Genomic DNA, 15,165 nt, shown 5'->3' on the forward strand with positions numbered 1-15,165 from the left:
TAAATTTACAGCATGCATCATTTGGAGACTGAGTTTACTGAAAGAGAAATGTAGCAGAGCTGTAAAAATAAACAACTTTGTCTCTACAGCCATGAAAGAAGAGAACCAATCAATAACTATAATATATGACAGATGGGGGTGTTATGTTTTCTGGCACAATTATTTTTTTCTGGGAAAAAAGTGTTATTTCTGTCCATCAGCACACTGCAAGCAAACTTGTAAAAGGAAAGTGGCTAGTCATTTCCTGAATCAATGTCCCTAGCACAATCATTCATATGTATGATCTTAACAGCATTTTTACTATAACCAGGGAGGACACTAATTGCTGAAAAAATATTTTATTATTTCCATTTCCTCCTAAGGCCAAAATGCAAACCTTTATTTCTTCCTTCTGTTTTTTGTTTTGATGCTCTTTTGTTCTGTTTTGTTTTCATAAAATAAAATAATTTCTGTTTACTGAAATATCATGAGAAATCAGTCTTGATCTTGATGGCTCATTTGAAATATTTTCCAAGTCAGTCCCCATACGAATAAATAGTGTCTTGGATAGTAAGTACATAGGTGTAAAAGCAGGAGTTTTACAGCCCGCCTTACATCGCTGTTGAGCAATGGTGAGCAGGTATGACTAGGCAGAACCACCTCTTGTTCTTTCAACACTGCATGCACATAGAGTTACCATGAAGAACTCAGCCTTTTCTGGCTTTCTTATTCCCTGTGCAACCTTCTTTCTCATTCCTTAATTCTTTTGGTAACATTTTATAGCACTTGCTACATTAAGTCCTGTTGAACTATTTAGGAATTTATTCCTACAAGGCATGTGAGTGTTTTGTTTCTAAACAAATGAAGAATCTGAGACCCATATGGTGATTTGCCCAAAACAATAGAAGGCTGAAGGGTGGTTCCTGCCCTAAGCCAACAGAATTTTAATATTTTAAAGATTCCTTACATTTTATTTAGATTGGAGGTAGAGTGGTTTTCACCAGCTCTGTCAGGTGAGCTGACAATAGGTTTTGCATTTCCAAGCAAGATATTGTAATCTTAACTGTTTGGGCACATAGATTATTTCCTCTTTGAGATTTGTTTGTTTACATTTATTTAAAGCACTTCAGCTTTTTTTTGCCTATAATACTGGAGAAAAATCATCTTTTTCTTACTTGCCTAAGTACTGTTTTAATAAAAACTTCAAGAGGTCATAACAAAAAGTGACATAAAAAGGTATTCAGATGTGCTTTTTTAGGTGTTACTATAGCTATAGTAATTGCTTGTCATCTTCTTCAGCCATCAGGTTTGGGAGAATGCCACAGGCGGAGAAGGAGAAGCTCTTGGCAGAGATTTCCAGCGACATCGACCAGTTAAACCCTGAATCTGCTGATCTACGAGCACTTGCCAAACATTTGTATGACTCATACATAAAGTCCTTCCCTCTGACCAAAGCCAAGGCGAGGGCGATCTTGACAGGAAAGACAACAGACAAATCAGTTAGTTCCCTCTGTTTTGTTTTTTGGGAGTTTTTTTTCTCTTTCTTTTGAGTAAATGATTTACCACATTGACAATCTTTAAAAAAGAAAAAAAAAAAAAAAAAAAAAAAAGCTTTGCTGTTGGCAGTTACATATTTCAAGCTGTGTCTGAAACACAGGAAATGTTTTTAGATAGGATAAGTAAACATTATTTGAAAAAACTCCAAGTTCACCTAATAAAATACTTGAAACCAGTACAAGAATTTGAAGGTCATCTTAACCTTTTTGTATTCTCTGATCCACTCTTCCCGTTTTCCTTCTCTTTCACCAAAGGTTATCTTCCACATTATCTGTTTAAGGTAGCTATCTAGCTGTCAGGAATTGGTTGTTGTACTATTCATGCAGCCCTATCATAGCATATTATTAGCACTAGATGTACCCAAAGGAATATTCTTTTTCATAAGTGTAGTTCTTTTTCATGTGTCAAATGATTCCCAGTACCAGCACCACTGCTAGCCTCAACTATGCTGCTTATTCTCATGATGCTCTGATGACTTCCTGCATTTAACTCTCTTATCTTGGATCAGATCAGTATCTTGTGTTGGTGCTATTGGAATTTTAGGAGAGTCTACAAGAAAATTTTTGAAAAGTAGGGAATAGAGATATGTGTATTTGTGGGTTGCTTTGGAAACTTCACTGGTGGTACATAACAATCCTCTGTATCAGTGAGAGGAGGATGAAGAAGACCTGATAATTATAGTAGGCTTTAAATTTTGTCACTATTTTAATACCTAAAGAGCAAAATAGTATTCCAAAACTTACAACTCTTAGTTTGATATATTTTCTAGAATCATCGGAAAAAAAATTGTCAGGATTAGAAAACTGACCATATTGAATGTGGAGGTTATTTCAGGCTTTTTTTCTTGAAAGATAGTTAAAATCATAATTTAAATATTGCCCTTAATATGGTTGTACCCCTCATATAAAAACTTCAGATATGGTGGACACTTACAATTTGAGTAAATTTTCATCACGGACTACATAAAACTTGAACTAGCATTTTTTTTTTTTATTCTGCAGAAAGCTGATATGCTAAGTCCACTTGAGGGTCATTGCTTTTTCCAAGTCTTTCTGCAGTTCCCTCTCTGTATCAGAAATTTAGCTTACTGGGAAAGTATTAATTAAGCAATTTAGGGTTTCTTAAGTGTGTTATTAAAAACTATGTATCTGCGTTGGGAAACAGAAAAATAGGGTGCTTAATTATCTATCTTGTTTATTCCTCTTCATCGTAAAAACGTCACCAGGAGCCCTGCTCCTTTTGTCTGCAGCTGCCCACCACACACTCTGGAACATGACAGCATTTTGAGCAGGGTTACCTATGGTGCTCTCATCTTCCATTTTTCCAGATGTGTGTTTAAAAATCTGGGAAGTTTGCTTCTGAGGTCCCAAGTGCATCCACAAATTCTGCTTTTGTTCTGTAAGGTTCTGTGAAGCTGTCATAGAAGTCAATTAGCACGTGGTTTGCTGCTGGGCTGTGCTGGGCGCTTAACAAACATCTGGGCTTATGCAACTTGGTCATGTCTGCAAGTTACACTAATGCAATACTCATTTAGTAAATATATAGCATGCCATAAATTATGTTCTTTTTTTTTTTTTTTGAAAGTTTTAAAACTTTGCCAATTACAATACAGCAACAAAGCAATAGACACAAGATTCAGCTTTTCATTTTGTTGCAAATTTTCAATCGTTTTAAAATTAACACTGAAAGAGTGATAGTATTTAACATTAATTATTTATTAATATTAATTTATTGTTTATAAATATTGATATGCATATATAACTATTAATTAACATTAATACGTAATAACATTTACATGATTTGAACTGTAATGGACTTTGTGCGCTGGAACATCAAACTGTTTACTCTGGACATAGTTTAAATTTATATTATTGTTTAATTGTTATATCATCTGCATTAACTGAAAATAATTGGATATGCTAACTGAGTGTGTCAAAATCAAAATTACTAACTCATCCTCTTATGGGATATCCAGTGCTCATTTGGCATAAAATTCTACTCACAAAGTTCATCTGAATATTTATGCTAAAAAATTCTTTACTTGTTTTGAACTCTTTCTTGATTTTCATCTTCTAATGTCAGTAGGCTGGTGGCATAGTATAGTCTTTCTAAAGCACGTGTACATGCAGTGGATAGATGGCATTTCCTTGTACTTTGTGCTCCCACTTAAAATTTTCTACAAGGAAACCAAAATGACCTACTATTACTAAAACATGTATTTTAAAAGGCTCTATAGTCTTGTTATTCCACTATTTTGCATATGCCTGCATATACCTACGTACAGATATGTATAAAATGCTGCCAAAATAACATTACATACTGAAAAATACCTTATTCTTCTGGCTTTTCTCAGTGCAGCGTGTTTATTTTTTCGGTTTCACACTGAATTCCTGGTGCAAGTGGAAAAATTGTGTCACACCTCACACTCTATTTAACTGAACCTCATGGTCTGGAGCTAGGTTTGCCTGCGGTTACTGTGACAGTGACAGCACTACTTCCATTGGTCTTGTCAGCAGCAGAATACCGATGTAATGAAACCATTTTGAAAACCGAAATCATCTTGTGCAGATATTAGTGTTTTGGTTCCCAGCTAGACCTCTTTTTGCCAAGCAGCTGTATCAGTTAAGGACAAAACTGTCAGCTGTCACACCACCACCACCCCTCCTTTCTTCCTGGTGAAAGCAGGTCGGAGCTTTGCCTTCGACTTAGCCTGAGCCAGACGACCAAGCGCTTGCACAAGCTCCGTCTGCAGAACTTGCAGGGGGCGATGGGAGCAGTAACCTCTAGCTGGCGGGTAGTGACAAGCATCCATGGGCAACATCCTCCTCAGACGGCACCAAGAGACGCCAAAGAAAGCAGCTAATTTCAGTTTTAAAACTTCCATCATAATTTAGCACTGAATAGACTTCAAAACCGATTTAATCAAATAGGAATAGCATTTTAGAAGTTTCCAGAAGCTGATTCTGTGGGAGAGGACCACAGACTATGTATAGGGAGGTTTGGGGGTTTTTTGAATCTGTTCTGCAGCATATAGTGAATATGAAAACATGACAGTGAGCACCCATGTGACTAAGGCATTAGAATCTGTAATCCTAAAGGATCTTAAATTTAAAAAATGAATTTCTGTAGTTCAATTGTTGGTGTATATTAATTAATATTAATATCAGTAGATATATTTTCAGTGCATCAATGAACTATTTAGTCATTTATTCTCTAACGAAAAGATCCTTCAGATAAAGTCAAGAAATCCTCGCTTAACCACTTCTTTAAAACCAGGAGCTTCTTCTGCATATTCTGAAACAGATTGTTTCCAGATCATAACGAAAGTTTTCCTGGCACTATTTTTTCTAATCTGCTTTCAAAATTGATTTATTCCAGTTGAGATTATTTCACAGTCAGATTCATTCTTGTGTTCTGAATTGGCTGCTGTAGTTTGTAACGTGTTATTTGTGTTTTCTATCTCATTGACAACTTGTTTGAGTTTAAATGCATCCTAACTTTGTTATTTTTAAAGGAATTAACAGCAAAAGGTTAAGTTTGTCAGATAATCAATACCATAAAGTTGATACTACTTGCAGTATTTTATAGAAGGATAAAACTTGGAAAGAACATTACAGTGTATGAAGTAATCAAAATGTGAATATACTCTGTCTTCCTATAAAAAAGAAGCTATATCATCAGAAGTGAAAGCATGTCAGTGTACACTTACTAGTTTCTGTTTTATAGAAGCCATTAAAATGCAGGTAAAAGGAGTAACATATTAATCTTTTGTTTATAAGCATTCCAAATTTTGAATTCTGATATTACAGAACTTCTATGAAACAAAACCAATCAAACAAACAAAACAAAACAAACACACAAACAAAAAAAAACAAAAAACCAACCAAACAAACACAAAAAGGCAAAAATCATGGCTATTTTAAAATAGTGTTCCTTACCCCTCTCGCCCAATTATTAAAAAAAGTATCAGCCAAAGTCCTATTTTTAGAATGTGAATTCATGGAACATGTGAGAAGTCCTTAAGAACTACTTGTGCTTTCTGTAAATCATTTTAACATCGTGTGGATATTTGCTTTAATAGGTTTATGAAGGTTTAACTCTTTTGGGAATAAATCAAGGGAGTATAACCCTTGATATATTTTTCATAGATATCTAAGTGTTTTCTGATACCTCTGTACGGTACTTCCCTTTCTCAGGAGTAAAATGTCCATAGAAAGGACATTTGAAAGTAAATTCTCTTTTCCTTTCATTTTTAGCCATTTGTTATTTATGACATGAACTCTTTAATGATGGGAGAAGATCAGATCAAGTGCAAGCATGTGTCACCGCTGCAGGAGGAGAACAAAGAAGTAGCAATTCGCATTTTCCAGCGATGCCAGTTCCGCTCAGTGGAGGCAGTGCAGGAGATCACAGAATTTGCCAAGAACATTCCAGGTTTTGTGAATCTTGACCTGAATGATCAAGTAACTCTCCTGAAATATGGCGTCCATGAGATCATATATACTCTCCTGGCTTCTCTGATGAATAAAGATGGAGTTCTTATATCTGATGGACAAGGATTCATGACACGGGAGTTCCTGAAGAGCCTGAGAAAACCTTTTTGTGACTTTATGGAACCCAAGTTTGAGTTTGCTGTGAAGTTCAATGCACTGGAATTAGATGACAGTGACCTGGCAATATTTATAGCTGTCATTATACTAAGTGGAGGTAAGTGCTGTCTTATTTAATATGATATTTTATATAATAAAATTGACACTTTTGATTCCTGTCCAAACAGGAAAGTGCTCAGCACTACAGGATGGGTATGAGTTTATTTACACATAGTATTTTATTAATTTTCAGCTTTCTTGATGTTGTTTGCACTTTTTTCAGTGTCAGGCAGAAAGTAAAAATGTAAATGACCTGATACTAATGATGGAGCTGGAAATGCCTGCTGAATCAGCAGTCCATTTAGTTAGAAAACAAAATCAGGACTGTCTTTCTGAAAACAGGAAGGGTGGAAATTCACTGGCAAGAACTTCTAAAAGTTAAAATTCTGCATGAGGGTTTTTTAAACATGCAATTAGATTGTGTGGCTTGCTAATTGTACACAAATAGCTTTGACTCCGTAAAAATTTCAAAATGTATGTGGCCTTTGGCTTACAGGATTGTTATGATGTTTTCTGATGTTGTTGTTTGTTTCACTCCTGCAAGGTTTTATTTGCCTTTAAAAGGGGGGGTGGGGGGTTAGAATGCATTTCTCAAGAAACAATGCTCTTCTAATGCCTGAGAAAAACAGGGGCTGTGTGTCTGCTCTGTTCAGATTTCCTAAGCTGCTCTGCTTATATTAATCTTTATACATTATGCTTTGAGCAAAGCATGAATCTGAAAGCCCAGGTCATCAGACCACATGCATTTTAACACTTCATTTGAAAAGGCACTCAATTTTCAGGTTTTGAAGACAGTCAATATGCTCTATCTCATTCTGCGGTGATGTAGCTATTATGTTTTGTAAAGTAGTGAATGCTAGCCAGACTTAGTTCACTTACAAACCGTTCCACCGAGAATCTCAGATATCAGGTATGCATTTCAGGTCATGTTGAAGATCTTTGACTTTGGCCAATACTATCAAGTTAGTGATGTTGCACAAAGAAAATTTTACCCTACTGATTTTTGTGTGTTTTGGCTTAGAATGGTAGTGCAGCTATCAATGGGAGGAATGTGCTGAATGTCATGAATTCAGAGCCTTCACAGAGCAACGCAGAGTATTTTGTTATTAAATTATGTTTAAGCAATCAAACACAACAACCACATGCTATTGTTTTAAAAACAAACATTCTGTTGCGAGTGCATTGTTATGTATAGCTTCATTTAAAATCACATACAATTACGTCTGGCATTGTGTTTCATTCAGTAAAAATGTGGTATCACTATATGGTTTATTAGACTAACTAAATCCACTTCAAACAAGTACAATTCCCAGAAGACATTTTCTTGTGCAAACCTTCGAACACAATGATCCCTGAGGACTTGGAATTAATTCAGGAAGGGAAAATATGTTACTGGTATATTTTGTTTGGCTTTGATGGAAGAGGAGAAATTATACAAGCCTATTAGGGCACTACACAAAACATGCCAATATTTTGCATTTTCTAATATAATGAAATTTGACAGATAAGAAACAGGCCTCTGAAAATCCACTCCTAATTGAAAAAAGGCAACTTGCAATCTGTAACGCTAGGTCTTCAGTGATGTTTGGTTTATATTAGAGGAAATAGGTATGATGTAACTAATCTTACATTTTAGATCTCAGGAGGACAATGATCCACAGAAAGAAATCAACAGTGTTGAACCAGATCTATCAACAAGTCTTTTAAGAATAATTTGTAAACAGAGATCTGTAAAGAGCTACTGAATTTTAAGAGTTAGCTCTTAAATAATTCTGAAGCAAATCCATATAAATATATAAATCCGTATAAACATAAATTAGTCCTTTCTAAGAAAATCCTTTCATTTCTTGATAGTAAAGATCTTTTCCTGTCTTTATCAAGAACTTTTTTTTTCACAAAAATCATTATAGTTATTTTATAGTTTATAATATAGTTTATATAGTAAAACCCGAGTTTATATTTTGAAAAAAAATTGAGCTTTGCTGCCAATTAGAAAATGGTTTTTATCATGGAATTTAGAGTCAGATATAATATATATTGAACTGTATGCGTCCTGTGGGACTGTAATATCTTATGTGGCATAGAACTGAAATCCTGTTTCTCAGATGTCTCACACGCTCCGGTTTTTGTAAGAGTTATATTCTTACGGAACTTAATTTCTGTAAGAAGTACATGAATATCAAACCAGGATTATTTCATTGAAAATAGGATTTCAAAACCAGTTCATATTACCTCAAGGATTTTACTAGCTGCAGGAGTACTGTAATTTTTAAGTCAATTCAAGAAATCCCGTGTACAAATATCTTAAAAAGTAATTCAGTTTGTGAAACAGAAAAGATCCAAGCCAAACACTCTAATTCTGAGTGAATCTGTTATTGCCTAGCGAAATTGTGTTAGTTCTGCTGGCTCCGCTGGTGCTCTCTCTTATGCAGCTCTAAAAAGAAGAGAGAAGGGAAAGAGAAAGATAATTCCAGCTGGAACATTACATGTAGAAAGCTTTTCATTGTGAAGTGAGTGCTTGGAATTTGCCACAAATCCTATAAAACAGTTCAGCCTTTTGATATTGAAACAGTTGCCTTTGTGTTATATGTAAAAAGGCAAAATGCCCATGTAACAAAATATAAAAAGCTGACCAATTAACTGGAATAGCAACAAAATGAAAGTACTCCCACTTCCACAGTCAATCATTTTATTGTTTCCAAGCTGCTCAGTGCAGCCTCACTCTGTCTCAATGATTCCAAATTTACTCTGAACTCATTAGTACAAAGCTGAAGAGTTGTTCTTAATGTTGGTGTATTGTGCTTTAAAGCAATACTGTAAAGGGCAAACAAATTCTAGTACTCTGAATGTAATGCTGATGAGACAGACTCTGTGTGTGAGCAGTAGGATATTACCTTGTTTTTACAAAAGAAGTGCTTTATGCCTTTAACAGCAATGCCAAACTCTCATCACAACACTCTTTTACTTATGGGAACTTGGATAAATAAGCTTTGGTAAAAGGAGATCTGGAAAACTTCAAGAGATATTCTTCCTCCCTGTCGTGTTCCTCTGTGCTGCTGAGACACGTTCTCAGCCAGTAGTGAGTGCCATGGTATACATGTTAAAGAACTTGAAGCACCTTTAAAAATAGTATACATACTGGTGCTGAAAATGAAGTCTATTGTAAGAAGGTTTAAGGAGAACAAGTTGGATGTCTGTGTTGGGCAGGAAAGATAATATAGTCCAAGACTTGTTGGGATGATCAACATTTATAAACAAAGTAAACTCACTCGGGCACGTTGTTCTCAAATAAATAAAAAGCTCAAAAGTTAATTTTGTTGTATGTTTACATCTCATGGGTGGACTTGGACTTCTGTAACTTATCTTCTGCAACGTTCAGGATATTGTGGTGTGGGGAATTGTAGTAGGGTATACCTGTAAAGACGCAGACTCTGTTAGTCAACACGCAGCCCAACTAGTATTTGAGTTCAGAAATGCTGCTACATTCACTTTTTTTGCTTTCTGAGTGTGTTCTTTACGGTACATTTTGAGCCGTGAATCACTGCTGCCTGTTTAAACACTATATTCAATAATTTTGCTACAATCCGAGATCAGCAAAATTTGAAGTTTTCTCACTGAATAGTACCAAGAAATAGTTCATATTTGACTGCTACACAAATCCTGCTCTAGCAGACCCATTAGAACAAAGACATGCTTTATAATCGGACAAAGAACTGCAGATAATCACTGTGGGCTTTGAACCAAAATCCCGGTGACTACAATACATGTGACAGTCTCAGAAGGAAAAGCTCAAACTGCTGAGTCATATCTGCCTCAGCACAAGAAGCAGCAGTTTTTCAGTCAGCTGTGTCTTTGTCTCTTTATCATATTAAGATTTTAGAATGTGTATTTAAATGCAAAATGCACTTAAAGATATTAAAATATAAAGGTATGGGTAAAGGCATGCAGATGGAAATATGTGAGAAGCAGAAAAAAAATTGTAATTGTTAGGAACATGAAAGAAGCATCCAAATCTGTAAGTAGGTAAACAAAGAAAATGCTTTTCCCTGAGATAGTACAGAACACCGATTTACACAGTCATACAGCTGACACTCAAAACCAAGGGGCTATTAGCCTTTCCCAGTCGCTGTGGAGATTTTGTTACTTAGAGCAGCTTCCTGCAGAATTTTCAAACCAAATGAAACAGCCGTATGACAATGAATGAAGACCTAAAGGAAAAATGAATAAAGAAAAATAGTATAAGAGAAATGTGGTACTCCTTTGGCGTAGTGTGAATGATGAAAGGCAGGTCACAAACAGCACGTAAAAAAAGCTAAACTTCAATTGACAGTCTTCTGTGTCAGAGAGGTTTAAAAGTGGTGTCCAATTCACTTTTAGTTCTCACCTTCATCATTTCAACTCTCTTTCCGTAAGTTTTTCGTAACCTTATTTCATTGTATCATAAGAAACTCCTACAACTCATTTGTTTTTGTCTTTCGCTTCCCTTGTCAGTTCCCTGTATAATTTTCTCTGTGAGCTTTCAAACAGCAATTCTGTCTCAGCCTCTTCAAAGGCCTCCACTGTAGCATCGCACCTACTTTACTCCCATTCCTGTTTCTTCCTATTCTCTATATACATTTTTTCTCAAGGCTCACTGTTAATCATTTGTATTTTTTTCTACAAGCCACATCTATCTGGAGTTCCTTATGGCACAAAATACACCTTCTGATACAGTAACCCGATGAGTCCGGAGCATATACATTTAAGAGCATTTTAGCAACTTGAAATAGACCATAATACCTATATGTTAAAGCTTTTGGCTCTTATTTCCTTTTTTTTTCTGATTTAGATAAGTTTCCTGGAACAGAAACAGCATTTTCCTCTGTAAGAAATTTTTAGTGAGAAAGTATAGCAAACTGTCAACACCCAAAAAATAATGTCCATATCCTGAAGTTCTCATTCATGAAAAATCTCTCTTGCCTTCAATGGGAATTTTCCTTCCTCTTGAATTGACTTATTTAAAAATAACATCTGACGATCTCCTAGGCTTTTGTCATAGTCATCTTTTCTGACTCTAGTTCCACTGGGTCATTATAAAACCATTAGATGGGGGTTTTCAAAGAAGATAAAGGATTTTAGATGCTTAAGTCTCACTAAACTTCAATTGACCTGGGGCACCAAATCTGGGGGGCTCCTTGATAAGTTCCACACTCAGTACTGATCTTCTGGGTTTGCCTCCTGGACTCGAAAGTTGCGCTGGGGAGCACAACGTTCGAATTGAGTTTCACTTCTGAAAAACTCACACCCTAAAAATTCCCACCATAAAAGAAGCAGAGGGCAAATGGAGATTAATCTCAGAGGAAATCAAGGCCACAGTCTTTGTGCTTTTTGATTTTTTATATCACTGTACACTGAGTCATACCCAGCTGGTTCAGAGTTCATCTGCAATGCAGAAGTAAAATTTAAAGCTATCGCAGTCCAAAGCCAAAATTATTAACAGCTTTGAAGTGCTGAAATTTGGGAAGTTTCTGAAAGATATAAAGAAGGCAACTAGATTTTGCGGCACATGCAGTGCACTTGAGTAATCTACAAATAAATATCTAAAATTTCTCAAACGTTCTCTAAGAATTTTTAAAAAATTGCTTGATAGTATTGCCAAAGGAAATTAATAAAAAGGGGCCATTTGTTTGGAAACAACTTTCTGCCTGCAGGTATTTACTTACAGACTTTCTGAACCATATTTCATGGTATTATCCGTTGTACGGTATAAAATAAGTGATCTCTGCAAGACAAGCACAGCTCATTAGCATGAAATACCAAACAGAAAGAGTGGCCAAATTGGTCAGAGCCCAGTCACCTACAACTGCAAGCAGCCACTTCATAAAGCCACCGTCAAACAAACATCAGGCTCCATATTCAAACTTGCTGATACTCCTATTTCTGAAAAACTCTCCCCAACCCTCACCTCTTAGAGAGTTAACGATCCTGACCAGTGACCTACATGTATTCATGGCTTGTGTATACTCATTTGTTTTCACGCCAACTTTGCCTTTTAGTTTACACTGCAATTTTTTCTCCGTGAAGTAAAACCCCACTGTATTTATAAAAAACTTTTTTTTTCTCTCAGCCTTTTTTCTAGTATACAACACTAAGCCAGGCTGAGCTAGAACTGGATGCACAGTTCAGAAAATAACAGTAACAGAAAGGTTACTAAGATGACAGGAAAAAAACACCTTATTTTTAAAATGTTTAATATAGATTAACCTCTTGTCCTTCCTGAAATGGAAATACTGCCTTGGAGAAGTGCTTTAAGGCTAGCTATAGGCACTGCTTTTTATTGATCAAGCTGTGAAATTGATTTCATAGATACACAGCAAATGTAATTTAAATTATTGACTGTTTTTTCATGGAATATTCTGATAATCAGGATGTGTTACCCAGTATCAAGTAGTTTAGCAGTAACAAATTATCGGTGGTCATTATCATATGTGACAATCTAATAATGTTAAGTAACACTATTATTTCAGGAGTGTAGGATCAAATAATTTATTACCTCAAGTTACAAATTATGTTGGATAATAATTGCAACCACTTAAGGTATTTGGGGACAGACAGAAATAACAAAACAGCTATTATTATGAAAGGTAATAACAGTTTAAAAAGAAATATTTGGTTCTTGCCAAAGAATAAGATATGCCAAAGATAATCCTGGACTCTCGCAGCTGTGGTAGTGCAGATAGCTGACTGGGGTTGTAAACATCCATCCCAGACTCCTCCATACGGAGGAAAACTCTCTGTTGGCATGAGCCCAGAAGAAGCATTTTCTGTACACGCCACATCTATCAGTTCTCCACTGCCATCGGCATTTGTGGCTAAGTTGATGAGCTGATGCTAAAAGCTATCATGAGACTTAATAGCAACTGGAGCTTGGGTGTGGAGAAGACCTGATCTGTGATTTTTCAATCTCTCAGGTTAGTATGACTGCAGAAGTTGAATTTATGCTCTTTTTTTTAGATAGGTTAGCATCCCGCTTAGCAGGAAACATTTTTAATGGTAGCAACTACATGGAAATCCATCTAAGTATGTATTGATTTTCCAAAAGTGAGTTACCTGATACAGGTTGTTTATCCCCCAACTATATCTCACTCTTTCTTCCCATAAACACTCCCACTGTACTGTGGAAAAAGCATTATAGTATTGTATAAACTTGCCTCTGTATCTGCACCACACAAATGCTTGAACTGTTTCTAAGACTAGTTATAAAACTTCTTTGAGCAAATTCTAATAAAATCTTATAAATCAATACATTAAGAAATTGTCAAAGTTTTCAGGAAGTGCCATGTGTAAAAGTTTAGAAATCTCTAAGAAATTAGTACATGAGATTGATATTTCCATATTCTTCCTAAACTTACAACTCCTGATTTTTTTTTTCCCCTAGATCGCCCAGGTTTGTTAAATGTGAAGCCCATTGAAGATATACAAGACAATCTGTTGCAAGCTTTGGAGCTCCAGCTAAAGCTGAATCATCCAGAATCATCACAGCTGTTTGCAAAGTTGCTTCAGAAAATGACGGACCTCAGACAGATTGTAACGGAACATGTGCAGCTTTTGCAAATAATAAAGAAAACGGAGACAGATATGAGTCTTCATCCACTCCTACAAGAAATCTATAAAGACTTATATTAATGACCATAGTAGTTCTAATCCGCTGACATAATGTATGTTCTTCAGATTGCACTATTTCTTTGAGGGAAAATTTTGCATACCTAAGAAATTACTGTGAAACAGCATTTAAAAAGAGAGAGCTTAGTATAGTAGATCTATTTTATGCATATTGTTTATAAAGACACATTTACAAATTACTTTTAATATTAAAAATATCTATATCATGAAATTGTTGGCAGTATTTTCAGAATTAATTTTTTTAACTATCTTATTTCTTAAAATTGCTTGTCCAGTATGATTGATGCTTCACTGAAGTTGGTTAAGCATGCAGTTAAATTTTCAACTTAAAAATAAAAATCTTTTTTCTTAAACATTTCTAGGGAAACGTTTTAAGTATTATGTTTGATTTTGTGCTCCCAAGGCAGCAGCAAAATAACAATAAAATTGAATCACAGATTACTGTCACTTCCTACGACAGGCAAAAGTTGGAAAAGTCAGGTCTGACAATATCTGTGCCTACCGTAATATAACTGTACACGGACAGAGCTCGGTAAAGAGGTCTTCGTGTAAGAATTAGGCCCATCATTTGTGGGCAAACCCCAAAAGTAGATGCCATTTCAGTAATTAATTCAGGAGGGAACATGCACTGCTTATCACTCTTCAATCACTCTGCTCAGGCAGTGCCGAGGCAGGTGGAGCAGCAGCCTGGAGGAGGCACGGCACAGCTGCCCCCCACGGCCGCCAAGGCACGTGCCACAGCAGCTGGTGCTGACGCAGCTTCGGGCACTCTGGAGTCTGTAGTTGGAATAGGTTTGTACAAACCACTTGGCCTGCAGCCGTCCCAAATTATTTGATGAACTATGGTTGAACAATATATTCAGTCAGAAATGTCATGGAGAATTGGAATAGCGTGACTCTTCCTGAACAAAAGCAAGGTTCAAATTCATTCTTGGAAATGTAAACCTGTAGTGGAAACCCTACGATGTTGGTTTGACTTGAGCTATCCTTGTTTATCACCGGGAACAAGAACGCTTTGATATGTACGCTGCCGATAAGGTTGTTAATTTTCTGATATATATGTTGCCCTATAATGTCACCTAAGATTTCCCCTGGGAGCAAAGCATAGGACAGTGAATAAATTTAACAGAAGGTAAATCTACTTACACTATCTTCGCTTGGTATTCTCAGTGCTGACATGAGGTTCCCTTGGATTCCCATTGAGCTGTTTGTGAACAGGTGTGATCCACACTGGTGGGCCAGAAGAGGGGACGTCAGGAAAAAAAGCCAGTAATTGTAACGTATATTGAAGTCAGGAGTCGTCCTCAGCTGGATATCC

At 36.0% G+C, this 15,165-nt stretch overlaps 1 protein-coding gene across 2 annotated transcripts in view; it reads left to right on the top strand.

The window, feature by feature from the left end:
* The window catches only part of PPARG (peroxisome proliferator activated receptor gamma), a 60,699-nt gene extending 46,503 nt beyond the window's left edge, over positions 1-14,196 (top strand). The window contains exons 5-7 of one of the 2 annotated variants that reach the window (XM_037386615.1): positions 1,279-1,478; positions 5,793-6,243; positions 13,603-14,196. In XM_037386615.1, the coding sequence (XP_037242512.1) occupies positions 1,279-1,478; positions 5,793-6,243; positions 13,603-13,850 (899 nt within the window). In that variant the 3' untranslated portion in view covers positions 13,851-14,196. The remainder of the gene's footprint in view (positions 1-1,278; positions 1,479-5,792; positions 6,244-13,602) is intronic. The other variant, XM_037386614.1, reaches the window with a different exon arrangement.
* The last annotated feature ends 969 nt before the right edge of the window (positions 14,197-15,165 follow it).

The sequence above is a fragment of the Falco rusticolus genome, chromosome 4, assembly GCF_015220075.1.
Source record: "Falco rusticolus isolate bFalRus1 chromosome 4, bFalRus1.pri, whole genome shotgun sequence".
NCBI classification, from domain to species: Eukaryota; Metazoa; Chordata; class Aves; order Falconiformes; family Falconidae; genus Falco; species Falco rusticolus.